The following is a 15,460-nucleotide window of genomic DNA, read 5'->3' as shown; positions in this document are numbered from 1 at the left end:
TGACATTTGTCCTGGACTTGTCCCCCCTTAGCTTCAAACCATGTCCTCTTGTCCGTGTCGCGTTGGACAGTGTAAATAATTTATTTTCCTGCTCTATTTTATCGATGCCTTTCAGCATTTTGAACATCTCGATCATGTCCCCTCGCAGCCTCCTCTTCTCAAGGGAGAACAGTCCCAGTTTCTTGAGTCGTTCCTCATATTCCAAGTTCTCCATACCTCTTATTAACGTCGTTGCTCGTCTCTGCACCCTCTCCAACAGTTTTATATCCTTCTTTAGGTTGGGAGACCAATGTTGGACACAGTATTCCAAGTGTGGTCTGACCATTGCTCTATAAAGCGGCATTGCAATTGAACCCTGTGAGGCTCTGTGTTGTTGTGGGAGTTTTCCAAATTGCCTCACTGTTCATATTCAATACTTTTTTAGCTTTTACCCCTATTGCTCCAGAAAAAGGAGGACAGATTGAGGACATCCGAGTTTGCTTTCCACTGAAAGCAAAGGAAGTAAAACCCAGATGCCTCAATCCGTCGTCCTTTTCCTGGAGCTGTCAGGTAACCCTATCTCTGCTAGGGCTTAGAGATTTGGCGTTTCGATTTCACTCTTGTGACGTGCATCCTCGTCACTCCTCGTTATCTGGCGAAGTGACCGCTGCGGTTGCCTTCCTGAGGATGATGGTGTCGGAAGCGACCTTGGGAAGAGGCATATGATGGAAGTGATAGGCATGCAAATTTGCTTCATGCATATTCATTAGGGTTAGCCTGAAAACCCAATTGGCCTGGTGTTCCTCCAGGACAGGGTTGGGAACCACTGCTCCAACCTATGTCTGCTCCCTCACTGATTTTATTTAGTTGCAAACCTCTTAGTTGCTGTTTTGGATTGCTTGTGGTGCATAAAGTGCGTGGAATAAATAGTTTTAAATTACAGTATATCCCAAAGAATTTATCGCATATCTTTTTGAATTATCACAGTTTTGTCTAGCACCTTCGCCAGGACAGAGTTCCAGGCATCCACCATTCTTTTCTGTGAAAATATATGTCCTGTTTTTGCTTTTGAGCAGAAGGTTTTGATTGCCATGTTAATCCACTTGGTTATATAGAATAAAAGTCAAGGAACCAGAAATTTGGTTTAGTCCCACCTCACCTACCAACTTTTGTTCTGTTTCTAATTTAGCTTATTTGTACAAAATTACAAAAACCTTATCTTCTCCCAGTTGCTTCAGTATGTTGATTGGACACACATAGTTCACCTGCGTCCAATAGGATTCGATCCAGAGCACCATATGGAAACATTCCTTACTGCAGAACTAACCCCCCTCCTTTTTTTTTTTTTTTTTTTACAAAAGTGCGGAAGAGGTTCTAGTGCCGGCTGGCACACTGAATGCTCTGCTCGACAGTCATAGAGTGACGCGGCAGAGGGAAGGCACTGGTGGGGAAGGCCACGAAGCAGCTCGTTCAGAGCGCTGCCACCGCTGTTGCTTTAAGAGGCATCAGAGTGGAGGTATGTCAGGTCTCACCGGGTGGGGGGTCGCTGAATTGACAAATCTGATATTTTTTTTTGTTTGTTTTGGCAAATCGGGCAGCATGAGTGTTGGGAACATTTGGGGGGGGGGGTTTGGGGTTCGATCTTAACTAGGGCTTATATTAGGCACATCTTAAAAAAAATCATGCTAGGGCTTATTTTTGGGATACATTAGTTCTTATTTTCGGGAAACACTGTATTACTAACTGTAAATGCAGGTCTCCCACTTAGATCAAATGACTTTAGTGAATTCAAAATATGGCTGTTTGAAGCTTAAGGACTTACATATAAATTAAATCATGGCACCTTTTTGTACCATGAGCACTGACTGCTAGTTCATTCTCACTATTACCCAAAGAGCTTTAAACGGATTCACCATCCTATCATCTGATCATTCCTTCCTCCTTGACTGTATTCCCTGTGCAACTTGCTTGATTCCTTCTTGACAGTTCTGTGTCCTGCATTGGCCACTGTTGGAAACAAAACTGGGCTAGATGGACCATTGGTCTGACCCGGTATAGCTATTTTTATATTCTTTGTTGCTTCTGTTTTATAGAAAGGTATTTTTTTTTTCTGTTCTTCATTTGTGATCATCCTAGATCAGGGGTAGGCAATTCCAGTCCTCGAAAGCCAGGTCAGGTTTTCAAGATATCCACAATAAATATGCATGAGATAGATTTGCTTCTCAAGGAGGCAGTGCATGCAAATCCATCTCATACATATTCATTGTGGATATCCTGAAAACCTGACCTGGCTCCAGCTCTCGAGGACCGGAATTGCCTTCCCCTGACCTAGATGAACTTTAGGGTTCTGCTAAAAATTTTACTTTGTCAACGTGCATACAGTGTTGCTCCTGTTCTATGGAAACTTGATGGATTTCTGCTTGACAGTGCCATCTTTTACATCTTTCCTGTTTATGGAAAATACTTTTTTCTTCTGTTTTCCATTTGGAATCTTCCTAGGTAAGTTTAGGGATCTGCTAAACATGCTTCTTTGTCAGTACATATACAGTGGAACATAGTTCTACAATAAATGTGTTTTAAAGGAAGTGTCAGGAGCACATGGGAATGGTAAACTTACCACAGAAATTTACGTAGGGTCAGAGTGGGAAACCTATCAGTAACTTAAACACTGTAACACCACTCACTTCCAGAAAGGCTGAAGGACTGCTGCAACATGTAAATGTGGAGAAAAAGACCTCGGTACAGACTGCACTCTGATAATACCAGCATAAACTCCAAATTAGCCAGGCACAGCTTAAAATAGGTCATAAAACTCCACAAAAACACTTCCAAGAACACAGCTTAGTTATTAATACAACTTCTGGGAAGAAATTGCAGGAAGACTTTTCTCTCGCACGTCAGCAGAACAGGGACATAAAACAGTACTTAACTTGCAGAGAAATCTTCATCTGTCATCCTCATAGCACGAGTCTCAAATCACAGTTCAGCAAACCAGCCCCCAAAACTGACAGGAGTATACCCTGTTTTGCAAAAATGCATTGGGGGGAAATACGAGAGAATCCAAACTCGCAGCTATATCAAAATGGTGCTTCATCTGCTAAATGCTGAAATTTCATATATCCACCACCTCTATTGAGAAGCTATTCCTTGTATCTACCAACCTTTATTTATTTATTTTCATAAACTTTTATTGAGCCATTCAAAAGCAGTACAATTGCATGAACCAACCAACACAGAATAGTACAATAAACCATGATGCACCCATATTCTTTGCCACAAGCTAATGTTAACAAAATCTCTACCAACCTTTCTATAAAAAAGTAATTCTTTAGATTATTGCAAAAAGCTGGATCCTTTTTTGATGTGGTCTATGATAAAAAAAATTTAAAGACAAAGTAAGAACATCTCATCAGTAAAAAATATTACAATACAAACCAGTACAATAAAGACAAGGATTGTAACCTTACTTCTCCCCAGTCAACTTGTGCAACCTGACACATGGATAGGTGTTGGTCTCCCCAGTTCTGAATGTAAGCCTTAAAAACCATTTTCCATGACATATGACTGATCAGCATCGTGTCCCAGGAAAGTCAGTCATCAGTTTCTTCCAAAACATCAATAAATTACCATATGCTTTAGTTCAGCTGGAAACTCACTCTTTGGAGAGCTATGGAATCCTCCCTCAACCTCTGCTGCTTGGCTCATCTTTCGGCTCTACCCAGCTGATACCAACACAGCTTCTTTATCAGCAAAATCTTAAATGTCAATGTTAACAATTCAAACTGTATCTGTTCCTGAATTGAGAGCACACTCTCCTTTTCTGACACCACTCTGTCCACTGTGATCTTCTCCTTTGTACCAATGAGATGATACATAGTTCTGAGTCTGCCACACGTGGGCATTTCCAGGGACATGGAGTGGATTTCCATAAATGCATCTGTTTTTTTAATTCTGTGTGGGATTTGATGTAATAGTGTGTGTGGGGAGCCAGTTTTATAAAAGCTTGTAGATGTCATATTGCCTTTTTGGGTGTCTCACATAAGACATTCTGGCCTGTGATGGTTTCTTATTGTATCCTGCTTTAGGCTTTTTCTTCTCTTCTCTGCATAGTCTTTTCTCCCTGTGAGAAAACCAGTGATTGGTGCCCGTGGTTGAGAACGCATTTCCTGGCTCCAAAGGATGAAGCTGCTTTTGGCCATGTCCCCCTTGGTTCTGGAAAATATTCTGCAATACATAGTACTGTGTATGATGGTGCTTCATATGAGGTAGGTGGAAGTATAAGCAAGAAGTCTTGCTACTCAGGAATTAGTTTGGAAAGGTCTTTATATTGATCCTGCCATAAGGAAGAAATTTTTTACAGAAAGGGTGGTAGATGTGTGGAATAATCTGCTGGTAGAGGTGGTGGAGACAAAAGACTGTCTGAATTCAAGAAAGTCTGGGACAGGCACACGAGATCTGTTAGAGAAGGAGATAGTGGATGTGCAGACTGAATGATCCATTTGGCCTTTATCTGTCATTATGTTTCTATAAAACTGAATGGCAGTGAGGTAGCGAGTGGAGTGGGTCATCTGTGCTCTGCTCCCACTGCATCACATCCTCTTGTAATGATAGATAATAACAGGTAAAGATCAAAATGGCCTTTCTAGTCTGCCAGCAAGTGGTGTGGGCAATTTATGCTCTTCCCATGGCCCCACATCATCTTTTAGGTAGGTAACGACAGATAAAGACCAAAATGGCCCTTAAAGTCTACCCAGCAGCGATTTTACCACTGGAGAATTGGGTTCCTTATGGGAATTTGTATGCATAACACCAGAGATTTTTGCCATGGGCCCCTCACCCCTCCCCTGTTCAGGTGATAAAATTAACTTTAGGTGAAACACTGCCTTTATCCTACTCTTTCTAGGCTAACTGAATGCCTCATGGATTTCTCTCATCTGAAAGCAATAGATGGGGAAGTTGGCCCAGGATCTTTTTTGTTCTTACTCAGTAGTTTGTAGCAGTTGTTTCTTGCTTGGGTTCATCTTCAGTATTAAATTCAGTATTAATTCAGTATTAAATTTTTAAAATTCTTCTATGTTGAGTGTTATGTGATGGAATTTTAAATCAGGGGTGTCCATCCTCGGCCTTCGCCAGGTTGGGTTTTCAGGATTTTCCCCCCAATGAATTTGCATGAGATGTATTTGCATGCAGTGGAAGCAATTCATGCAAATTAATTGGGAAAATTCTGAAAATCCGACTGGATTGTGGCCCTTGAGAAACCGATGTTGAACAACCCTGATATAAATTTTGGAGCCTTCATGTTCTGCTAGATTATGTGGTCCAGGGAAATTCATGTCATGGGCCATGTTAACCTGGATGCAAGCAAGAGCAGAGACTAGTGAGGAAGAAATTAAAAAAATTAACTATAGACTAATAATTTCAGAGAAATCTAGGATATCAGCAGAAGTTGAAGACATGGGCACTGGGAATATCTTAAAAGAACTTTAAGCCGTAAAGTATCTTCTTGTCAAATTGTAATTGCCAGACACAAACACTTACCACATTTTCTTATCTCTAGGAACAGAGAAAGTACAGTAGAATCATATCTGAGTATTTTAAGTGCCAGGGACAAAGTATCCTTGTAAACCAATTATGATGTCATGATGATCACTATTAATGAATCTGCTTACCAGGACTGATTACCAGTGCAGGGGGGATGATTATTCCTTGTTACCAGGATGACATGACTCTCGAATTTTAATTTCTCTTATATGGGGTGGAGGTGGAGCGAGGGCTGATGGGTTGGAATTTTATTGAGGTTTTGCAATAAAGTTGGGGAACAATGTAAGGAAATTCTTCTTTACGGCGAGGGTGGTTGGTGCCTGGAATGCACTCCCAAGAGAGGTAGTGGAGAGGAAAACGGTGACTGAGTTCAAAAAGCGTGGGATGAACATAAAGGATCTAGAATCGGAAAATAATAGTAAATATTGAAGAATTAAGGCCAGTACTGGGCAGACTTGCACGGTCTGTGTCTGTATATGGCCGTTTGGAGGAGGATCGGCTGGGGAGAGGGCCTCAATGGCTGGGAGGATGTAGATCAGGGATCTCAAAGTCTCCTTGAGGGCTGCAATCCAGTCAGGTTTTCAGGATTTCCCCAGTGAATATGCATTGAAAGCAGTGCATACACATAGATCTCATGCATATTCATTGGGGAAATCCTGAAAATGTGACTGAATTGCGGCACTCAAGGAGGGACTTTGAGACCCCTGGTGTAGATGGACTGGAGTGAGCTTTGACGGAGACTTCGGTATGTGGAACTTAAGAACAGTACTGGGCAGAGCTTTGGATTCTTGCCCAGAAATAGCTAAGGAGATAGGCAGACTAGATTGACCATTCAGGTCTATCTGCTGTCATCTATTATGTTACTAAAGTTGGTGGAATAACTCGAAGGGGGTAGTTTGGGTTTTATTTTATCAAAGATGATAATGGTTGCTCAGTACTGTGCTGTGGTTTGTACTTTCTGACTCTCCTCAATAAAAATGTTTAAACATAAAATGCCAGGGTTTCCACAGTGGAGGGATGAGTGAGAAACAGGCCATGCTTTTAGCATTCACTTTGCATTAACCCACAAGTGAATTTGTGTGTTATTTCTTTACAGATTTGCCAAGGGTTCAGTATCAGATGACAAGATGCAGTCAGGTAAGAGAATGCAGTGACTGAATATTTTCAGACAGGTAGACTTATGATCTTTGAGGATCACTTAGATTGGGCTCAACCCTTATGCTCCTGGGGGTGGGGAGGACAGGCAGTTTGCAAGAATGGGATCATCCCCTTCTCCCGTACACATTTCTCATCTCATTCTGTTTTCAGTGTAGTCAGTAATAAAAGTTCCTTCCCAAAAACAAATGATTTCTACTACTATTTATCACTTACATAGCCCTGAAAGGCGTACACAGCGCTGTACGTTTTGACATTTATAGACAGTCCCTGCTTGAAAGAGCTTACAGTCTAACTTGGACAGACACACATGACATATAAGGCAGAGCCCAAGGTAAAAAGGAGTTAGGAGTTGAAAGCACTCTCAAAGAGGTGGGCTTTTAACTGGGCCTTGAACACTGTCAGAGATGGAGCCTGTCTTAGGAATTCAGACAGCTTGTTCCAAGCATAAGGCAGAAAGGACGGAGTCTGTAGTTGGCAGTTGAAGAGAAGGGCATAGATAGGAGACACATACCAGCTGAGCAGAGCTCATGGGAGGAGGGGATCATAGGGGGAGATAAATGAAGAGAGATAGTGAGGGGCAGCTGAGTAAGTGCATTTGTAGGTCAGTAAGAGGAGTTTGAACTGTATTCTGAAATGGATAGGAAGCTAATGAAGTGACTTTAGGAGAGGGGTAACATAAGTATAGCAGCTCTCTTGAAATATGAGTCGTGCAGCTGAATTCTGGGCAGATTGGAGGGGAGCGAGATCACTAAGCAGAAAGCTTGAGAGTAGCGAGTTGCAGTAATCTAGGCATAAGTTGATGTAGATTTTTCCTCAAAAAAGCATTTATTTAAAAAATCCAATTTAAATGTATTTTAAAAATGGGTAATGGTGTCTAGTCATATTAAATAAATCTAAATATTTATGTTGGATTACATTTTTGGAAATAAAAACTTATAATGGAGATTAAAATTTTCTCATTAAATGTTAATGGCTTTAACCATCAAATAAAAAGAAAAAAATGCTTGCCTTCTTGAAACAACAAAACGCTGATATATATTATATACAGGAGACACACCTTTCAATGCTAGAGTCAAAAAAGTTGGAAGGGGGTTGGGTTAAACAGTGTTTTTTTTGCCTCTGCAATTGGGAAAAAAGCTGGGGTTGCCATACCAATAAATAAAAAAAATGTTCAGGTAATTTTCAATTGATTGATTCTGATCCCTTGGGTAGGTGGGTACATATGAAAATGAGCATGGGAAATAATACCCTGGAATTGTTTAATGTGTATGCCCTAAATATGAATCAAAATGAATTTTTTAAGAAGTTACAACAATTATTACTCCCACTGGCTGCTTCTAATTTAGTAGTGGCTGGAGATATCAATGCTGTGGTAGATTCATTAATGGATAAAAAAACAAGTAAAATTATGAAGTCCTTAGGATTAGATAATCTGATACAATCTTGTGATTTGAGATATAAGGCGGGAATTTTCTTTTTGTTCACAAGTTCATAAATCCTTTTCAAGAATAAATTATATTTTTGTCTCAAATCAAATAGTACAACAAGTGACAAAAGCATCCATAGACCCTATCATTTTGTCTGATCATGGGGGTGTATGGATTGAATTTAAGTTTGAGCAGCAAGAGTATAGCAGGTCTATTTGGAGATTCGATAATACATTGATTGGGGATTCAAATTTCCTTGAAGAATTTAAATTAAAAATGATTGAAGTTTTTCAAATTAATACTTCAGAAGAAATTACCAATCCAACCATTATGGGATGCATTTAAGACTACCATGAGAGGAAATATTATTTTGTATTTGGCATATATTAGAAAAAATTCTTAAAAAACAATTTTCAGATTTGGAGAAAGAAATTAAACATTTGGAAGCTAAATTAGTTGATAAGTGGGAACAAAGTACCAACAGGATGGATTCATTATTTGTACATCACTTTGAATTATGATATTGCAATTTAATCAAAATTTTAATAAAACTTGAAACTTAAACTTGATTCTCACTTCAGCAGTCAAGAGCACACCAAACTAAATGTCTCAGGTTTAAGGAGGGCAAACCTCTTTCAAATGCTGAATATTGGTGTTCTAATCATGTGCACCTGATGTGATATACCTGTGTGTGATTTGAGCCACTTTAAGTGGGAGGATATGTGGAGGTGTCCTAATTTATTCCTCAGAATTAGAGAATGACACGGTGGAAAATTCATCACCGTTCCCGTCCCCACGGATAACTGCGGGAAATAATCCCATGTCATTTTTTAGTGTCTATTTCAATCTCAGTCCTTCTACACCAGCATTCTTCAAAGTAAAGCTTGAAGGTCAGTGTTGTGCCCATTCATACTCTGATTCTTCCCTCTCTCCTTAAAGAACGACATGAAGATGGTTTCCCGCGGTTATCCGCAGGGATGGGAACGGTGATGAATTTTGTCACCGTGTCATTCTCTACTCAGAATACACATTTTTGTGAATATCTTACTTCATGAGTAAATCAAGGAAAATTTTTGTTGTTTACCTGCAATTATATCACTTTCTTTTCCAGAGATAAAAAAAAAAAATTGACATTGATATGTGAACATTTCTTAAGAAAGAACTGAATATTTCATGGGGTGTCCTAATTTTTTCACATGACTGTATATATATGTGTGTGTGTGAGAGATCTGTTTGCATGCAGTGGAGGCATTGCATGCAAATAGATCTCATGCATATTCATTGTGGCCACCAAGTATCGAGGTTGCCCATTCATGGTCTAGGAATTGCTTGATTCATCTTTGTTCTATGCCCCAGATTTGTGCCATCATAAACAGTTTCTCAAGATTAGAATGATCTCTTGAGTTGCTTATCTATTGAGAAGTTTCATGTAGTGATACAAATTTGGAAATGCTATATGTGGACTGTTATAATGCTTTCTTCTGTGGATTGCCTCAATCTCCTTTGAGAATTTCTTAATTCTTTTTTTTTTTTAAATTATTATTCATTTTTAAAAACTTTACAATAAATGTAACAGCATATATAACATTTTAAACTTAGATACAATACTTAATATTTTGTTAAAATCCATATCAGAATTTATCCTCCCTAATCAGTAACATCTGCATATTTTTTTAAACACTTTCAATAAGTGATAATAGAGTAAATTAAACATTTTACATCTTAGACATCAGTGACGCGACAGAGGGACTCAACGGCAGGAGAAAGCCGCGAAGCAGCCTGTTTAGTGTGCTGCGGCTGCCAACGCTGGAGGGAGGTTTCTTGTTAAAGTCACTCACTGGGAGGGAGAGATAGGAGAGTCAGCGGGGGTTGGGCTGGGAGGGGAGAGAAGCGGTCTGCCTTGAGTGCTTCAAGGCCTGGCTTCTTCGGACAGCAGCAGCATCGTTTATAATTTTCTGCTGTTGCTGACTTCAGGCCTTCCTCTCTGGCGGGTCCTAACTACTTCCTGTTTTCATAAAGACAGGACCCGCCAGAGAGGAAGACCTGAAGCCAGCAACAGCAATGAATTGTGAATGCTGCTGCTACTGCCCGATGAAGTTCAAGGAGGAAAGGGAGCAGAGGGGGAGAGAATGGTTTGGAGGGAAGAAGACATGGAGGGAAGGAGGAAGGTATGCCAGACCAAGGGAAAAGGAAGGAGGAGATTCCATATAGAACAGAGAGAGAGAGCGGACACTGACACGGGAAGGGGGCACTGGGGGCACTAAGGACATGGGAATGAAGCACTGGGGGTACTATGGACACAGGAGGGAGGCACTGGGAGCACTAAGGCAATAGGAAGGAGGCACTGAGGCCACTAAGGACATAGAAGGCACTGAGGGCACTAAGTACGACGCTGAGGGCACTAAGGACATAGGATGGGACACTTTGGACATAGGAAGGAGGACCACGGAGAGACAGGCAGGCATTGCGCAACAGAGAAATGCAGGCAGGGAGACAGAAAGACAGACAGACAGGGGGCCAGGGAGAGACACAACCAGAAATAATGACAGACAGACAGCGTCCAAGAAGAGAGAGACAAAGAAAAAAAAAAACCCAGACAGACATCTACTCTAGCATCCGTTAATGGAACGGGCTTAAACACTAGTATTTATATATTGAACATAAACTTTGAAAATTTCTGCAAGTTCCCCAAAATGCTGCCACTTGTATGATTAATTATTGGTGGATCTAGGACAGGGGTGAGCAAACCTTTTGACTCGTGGGCCACAATTGATTCTTAAATTTGACAGAAGGGCTGGACCAAATTATCTTTCTATCTCTCCCATCCTCCTGTGCAGCAGAACCCGTGCCCAGCTTCCATGCTTCCTTCACTCCCTCCCATCCCTTGAGCAGCAGAACCCTTTAGCACCTGCCCCCGCTGCATAGTTGAACCCCTGCTGACCCTCCATCTTTCCCTCCCATCCGAACCCCGCCAACCACGATTCCTACTTACCTCCTTCCAGAGCAGCATCGGGCCAGCAGCACTCTAAACAGGCTGCTTCGCGGCCTTCTCTCGTTGGGGCCTTCCATGTGCCACATTACTGTTGACATCATCAGTGATGCAGCAGAGGGAATTCCCCAACGAGAGAAGGCAGCGAAGCAGCCTGTTTAGAATGCTGCCGTCCCAACACTGCTCTGGAGGGAGAAATGTAGGGCTTGCAGTTGACGGGGTTCGGATGGTCAGAAGGCCGGATATGGCCCACAGGCCGTAGTTTGCCCATGACTGGTCTAGGATGACCCATATTAGGTCTGTTTTAAAAATCTCATTGGTTGCCTATTTGATGAATACAGTTTAAAATTATGGTATCAGTTTTTTGAAATGTTGCATAATAAACATGAAAAACGTCTCTTTTTAATTATGACAAGTACAGCTATACAATTGATTACACGAAACTGGAAAAATTGGGATCGTCTCAACTTTACATTCTGGTGGGCAAGTTTATGTCTAATATATAAATATGAGAAAATGAACGCTGTTATATTAGGGAATAATGAAAATTTTAAATTAATTTGGGGCCCATTGATGTCCTTTGAAGAATCTCTATAATTATGGTCTGTTATTAGATAATATGCACATCCAGAGAGGGGGGAGGGGTGGGAGGTATACAAGGTCTTTAATTGACTATTTTTACGGATGGTAATGGGGAAGGATGATAAATTTTGTGGTTTGAAAAATAAGTCTGAATGTATATATAAATGTATTTTCTGTTTAAAATATGTATAATATAATACTAAACTTATGGGAAAATTTTATAGTTGTTCTAATGGAAAAGATTGGGTTAGGCGGGGGGAGGATATTAATATGTATGAATCTTGAAAAATTTAAGTGATGTCTATAGTTTAAAATGATTAATTTATTGTGTTTTCCACTTACTGAATGTGTTTTAAAAATGAATAAAAGAAATAAAAAATAAAAGAAATGTTGCATAATGATGCATCTTTGAGCATGACAGTATATTTCATTGCATGTTTATTGCATGTTCAACTTTGGAGTTCATGCAAAAAACCTTTACTTTCTTTGAGGAACCATCTTAAGACTTTTTTTTGGCAATATTGTACCATTAGGCTTAGTGAATGATAAAAGTTGCCAGTTTTGATATTTCAAAATATTTATAACATTTTGTAATTGTTTGGTTTTAATTATGTATGTGAGATTGTAACCCACTTAGACTATCTTGGTAATGTGGGTTAATTTATTAATTCAAGAAATATATATCCCACAAGGAAAACCTGTTAGAATTTCCTTGGATATTCTGAAAACCTAACTGGCTGGGTGTGTCCCAAGATGTGCCCTAGAGGAAAAGGAAGCTGAACAGAAAGCCGCAAGGGTGTTGTGCACATCTGTCATTTTGGGTTTTCAATATCCTGCAGAATAAAGTAGAAGCCCACTTTAAAGGTTAATACAGAAACGTAGAAAAGATATAGGATGCTGCCTTTTCATGGGCTTAACGATACCATTTTGAGGAAGGTTTTAACCTCTGGTAACAAGTTTGCTTTTGAATGGTCTCTCTTGTATTGTTACTGGGCTTTTCAGGCTTACAGGGTGACTAGGATTTCAGGTGCTTAGATTTGACCTTTTCTTTTACAGAAAGTATGGTGGTGGCACCAACACAGTGCTGGCGTGATGAGGAGTATGTGGTTTCCAAAGAGTGTGCTTTGTGTACCTCGTTTGAGTCTGTAAGTACTGCTCGCATTGCACCCAGAGAACCAGAGCTTTCGACCTACATTTCTGCTTCCAAATACTGTATGTAGAAACAAGAAGTAGGAGGCCGTTTTTTCTTTTGCATAGAGCTTTTTGGACCCCTGTTCGTTTACAAAAATTAGATAGCTCTAAGTCTAATAGATGTTGGCACTGTCATCTTGAGGCTGGGACATTAGACCATCTTTTATTCTATTGTCCATATATATTATTATTTTGGAAATCAATTTGGCCTCAAATCAATAGGATGATGGATAATCCAGTAACCTTGACTTATGATACTATTTTATTTGGTACAACAATGAGAGCAAAAAGTCAAATTTCGTCACATAATAATAAACTTTTATTCATATTAACTGGAGTAGCAATTCAACAAATAACATGTAACTGGAAAAATTATGACAGATTAAGTTATAACTTTTGGTGGAATTCGGTATGCCACATATATAAAATGGAGCGCACAATAGCAACACAAAAAGGTTATTTTGGTAAATTTCTGAAGATTTGGAGACCATTAGCAGATTTTTGTAATGATTAATAACATTTTCCCATAATAAGAGATTTGTTAAGTGGGGATCTAGGTGGGTATTATTGTATTTACCTCATAATATGTATGAATTAATTAATGCATTTTGAAGTATTAGGTTAGATTTTCTGAAATAGGAAGGGAGGGCTTGGGGGGGTATTTTATTTATATTTGTCATACATATTAAATGATTTACATATTATCTAAAACATTATAAAAATATGAATATGATATATTGTACTTAAAGTATTCATGAAGGAAAATCAAGTGTGTGTTTATAAGATTATATGTATTTTTCTGATACACTTGTAATATGAAAAAATGAATAAAGAAATTTAAAAAAGAAAAGGACGTCTAAGTTCGATTTGGAAGTTTCCCGCTAAACATCCAAAGTCGGAAGCACAAAAACATCCATTTTTATTTTTTAAATGAAAACCGTCTACTTGGGCATCTAGGCCGACAGGAAGTCCAACCGTTAGGACGCCTAACTTTATACCCCATTTTCGAGCAAATAAACATCAAAGATGAAAGTGTCCAAATCCAGACCGTTTTGATGTGGGAGTGGCCCTCATTGTGATGGACTGGTCATACAGATGTGCCAAAAGAGCAGTGGGACACCTTTTAGGACACTGCTCTGAACGTCACATAAAGAGTGCCAGAGGTACATAAGAACATAAGAATTGCTGCTGCTGGGTCAGACCAGTGGTCCATCATGCCCAGCAGTCCGCTCACGCAGCGGCCCTCTGGTCAAAGACCAGAGCCCTAACTGAGACTAGCCCTACCTGGTTATGTTCTGGTTCAGCGGGAACTTGTCTGTACTTTGTCTTGAATCCCTGGAGGGTGTTTTCCCCTATGACAGACTCAAGAAGAGCATTCCAGTTTTCTACCACTCTCTGGGTGAAGAAGAACTTCCTTATGTTCGTACAAAATCTTTCCCCTTTCAATTTTAGAGTGTGTCCTCAAGTTCTCCCTATCTTGGAGAGGATGAACAACCTGTCTGTATCTACTAAGTCTAATCCCTTCAGTACCTTGAATGTTTCGATCATGTCCCCTCTCAATCTCCTCTGTTCAAGGAAGAAGAGACCCAGTTTTTCTAATCTTTCACTGTACGGCAACCATCTTAGTCGCTCTTACTGGACCCTTTTGAGTAGTACTGTGTCCTTCTTCATGTACGGCGACCAGTGCTGGATGCAGTACTCCAGGTGAGGGCGTACCATGGCCCGGTACAGCAGCATGATAACCTTCTATGATCTGTTTGTGATACCCTTCTTTATCTTTCCTAGCATTCTGTTCGCCCTTTTCGCCGTGGCCGCACATTGCTTGGACGGCTTCATCGACTTGTCGATCAGAACTCCCAAGTCTCTTTCCTGGGAGGTCTCTCCAAGTACCGCCCCGGACATCCTGTATTTGTGCATGAGATTTTTGTTACCTAAATACATCACTTTACAGTTATCCACGTTGAACCTCATCTGCCATGTCAATGCCCATTCCTCAAGCCTGATTGTCACGTTGCATATCTTCGCAATCCCCCTGTGTCTTCACTACTCTGCATAACTTCGTATCATCCGCAAATTTAATTACCTCACTCGTCGTACCTATGTCCAGATCATTTATAAAGATATTGAAGAGCACGGGTCCAAGCATAGAGCCCTGCGGCACCCCACTGGTGAAGCTCTGCCAGTCCGAGTATTGTCCATTTGCCCCCCTCTGTTTCCTATGCTCCAGCCAGTTTTTAATCCACGTGAGTATTTCACCCTCGATTCCATGGCCCGCAATTTTCCGAAGTAGTCGTTCATGCGGAATCTTGTCAAACGCCTTCTGAAAATCCAGATATACAAATGTCGACCAGGTCGCCCTTGTCTAACTGCCTGTTTACTCCCTTGAAGAAGTGCAGCAAGTTTGTCAAACAAGATCTGCCTTTGCTGAAACCATATTGGCTGGTTCTCATCAGACCATGTCCGTCAAGGTGATCAATGATGAGGTCCTTTATCAGCGCCTCTACCATCTTTCCCAGTACCAAGGTCAAACTCACCGGTCTATAGTTTCCTGGGTCTCCCCTCAAACCTTTTTTGAAGATCGGCATAACATTCG

General features: G+C 40.3%; 1 protein-coding gene across 4 annotated transcripts in view; it reads left to right on the top strand.

The window, feature by feature from the left end:
• Positions 1 to 15,460, top strand: part of JTB (jumping translocation breakpoint) — a 39,822-nt gene that overhangs the window by 1,495 nt on the left and 22,867 nt on the right. The window contains exons 1-4 of one of the 4 annotated variants that reach the window (XM_033924880.1): positions 1,357 to 1,495; positions 4,090 to 4,244; positions 6,617 to 6,657; positions 12,733 to 12,821. In XM_033924880.1, the coding sequence (XP_033780771.1) occupies positions 4,159 to 4,244; positions 6,617 to 6,657; positions 12,733 to 12,821 (216 nt within the window). In that variant the 5' untranslated portion in view covers positions 1,357 to 1,495; positions 4,090 to 4,158. Of the gene's footprint in view, positions 1 to 1,356; positions 1,496 to 4,064; positions 4,245 to 6,616; positions 6,658 to 12,732; positions 12,822 to 15,460 lie in introns of those variants that run through there. The other 3 variants (XM_033924879.1, XM_033924877.1, XM_033924878.1) reach the window with 3 other exon arrangements.

The sequence above is a fragment of the Geotrypetes seraphini genome, chromosome 16, assembly GCF_902459505.1.
Source record: "Geotrypetes seraphini chromosome 16, aGeoSer1.1, whole genome shotgun sequence".
In the NCBI taxonomy this organism is placed as follows: domain Eukaryota; kingdom Metazoa; phylum Chordata; class Amphibia; order Gymnophiona; family Dermophiidae; genus Geotrypetes; species Geotrypetes seraphini.
The sequence above is the reverse complement of the archived record's forward strand: the minus strand, read 5'-3'. Positions and strand labels throughout refer to the sequence as shown.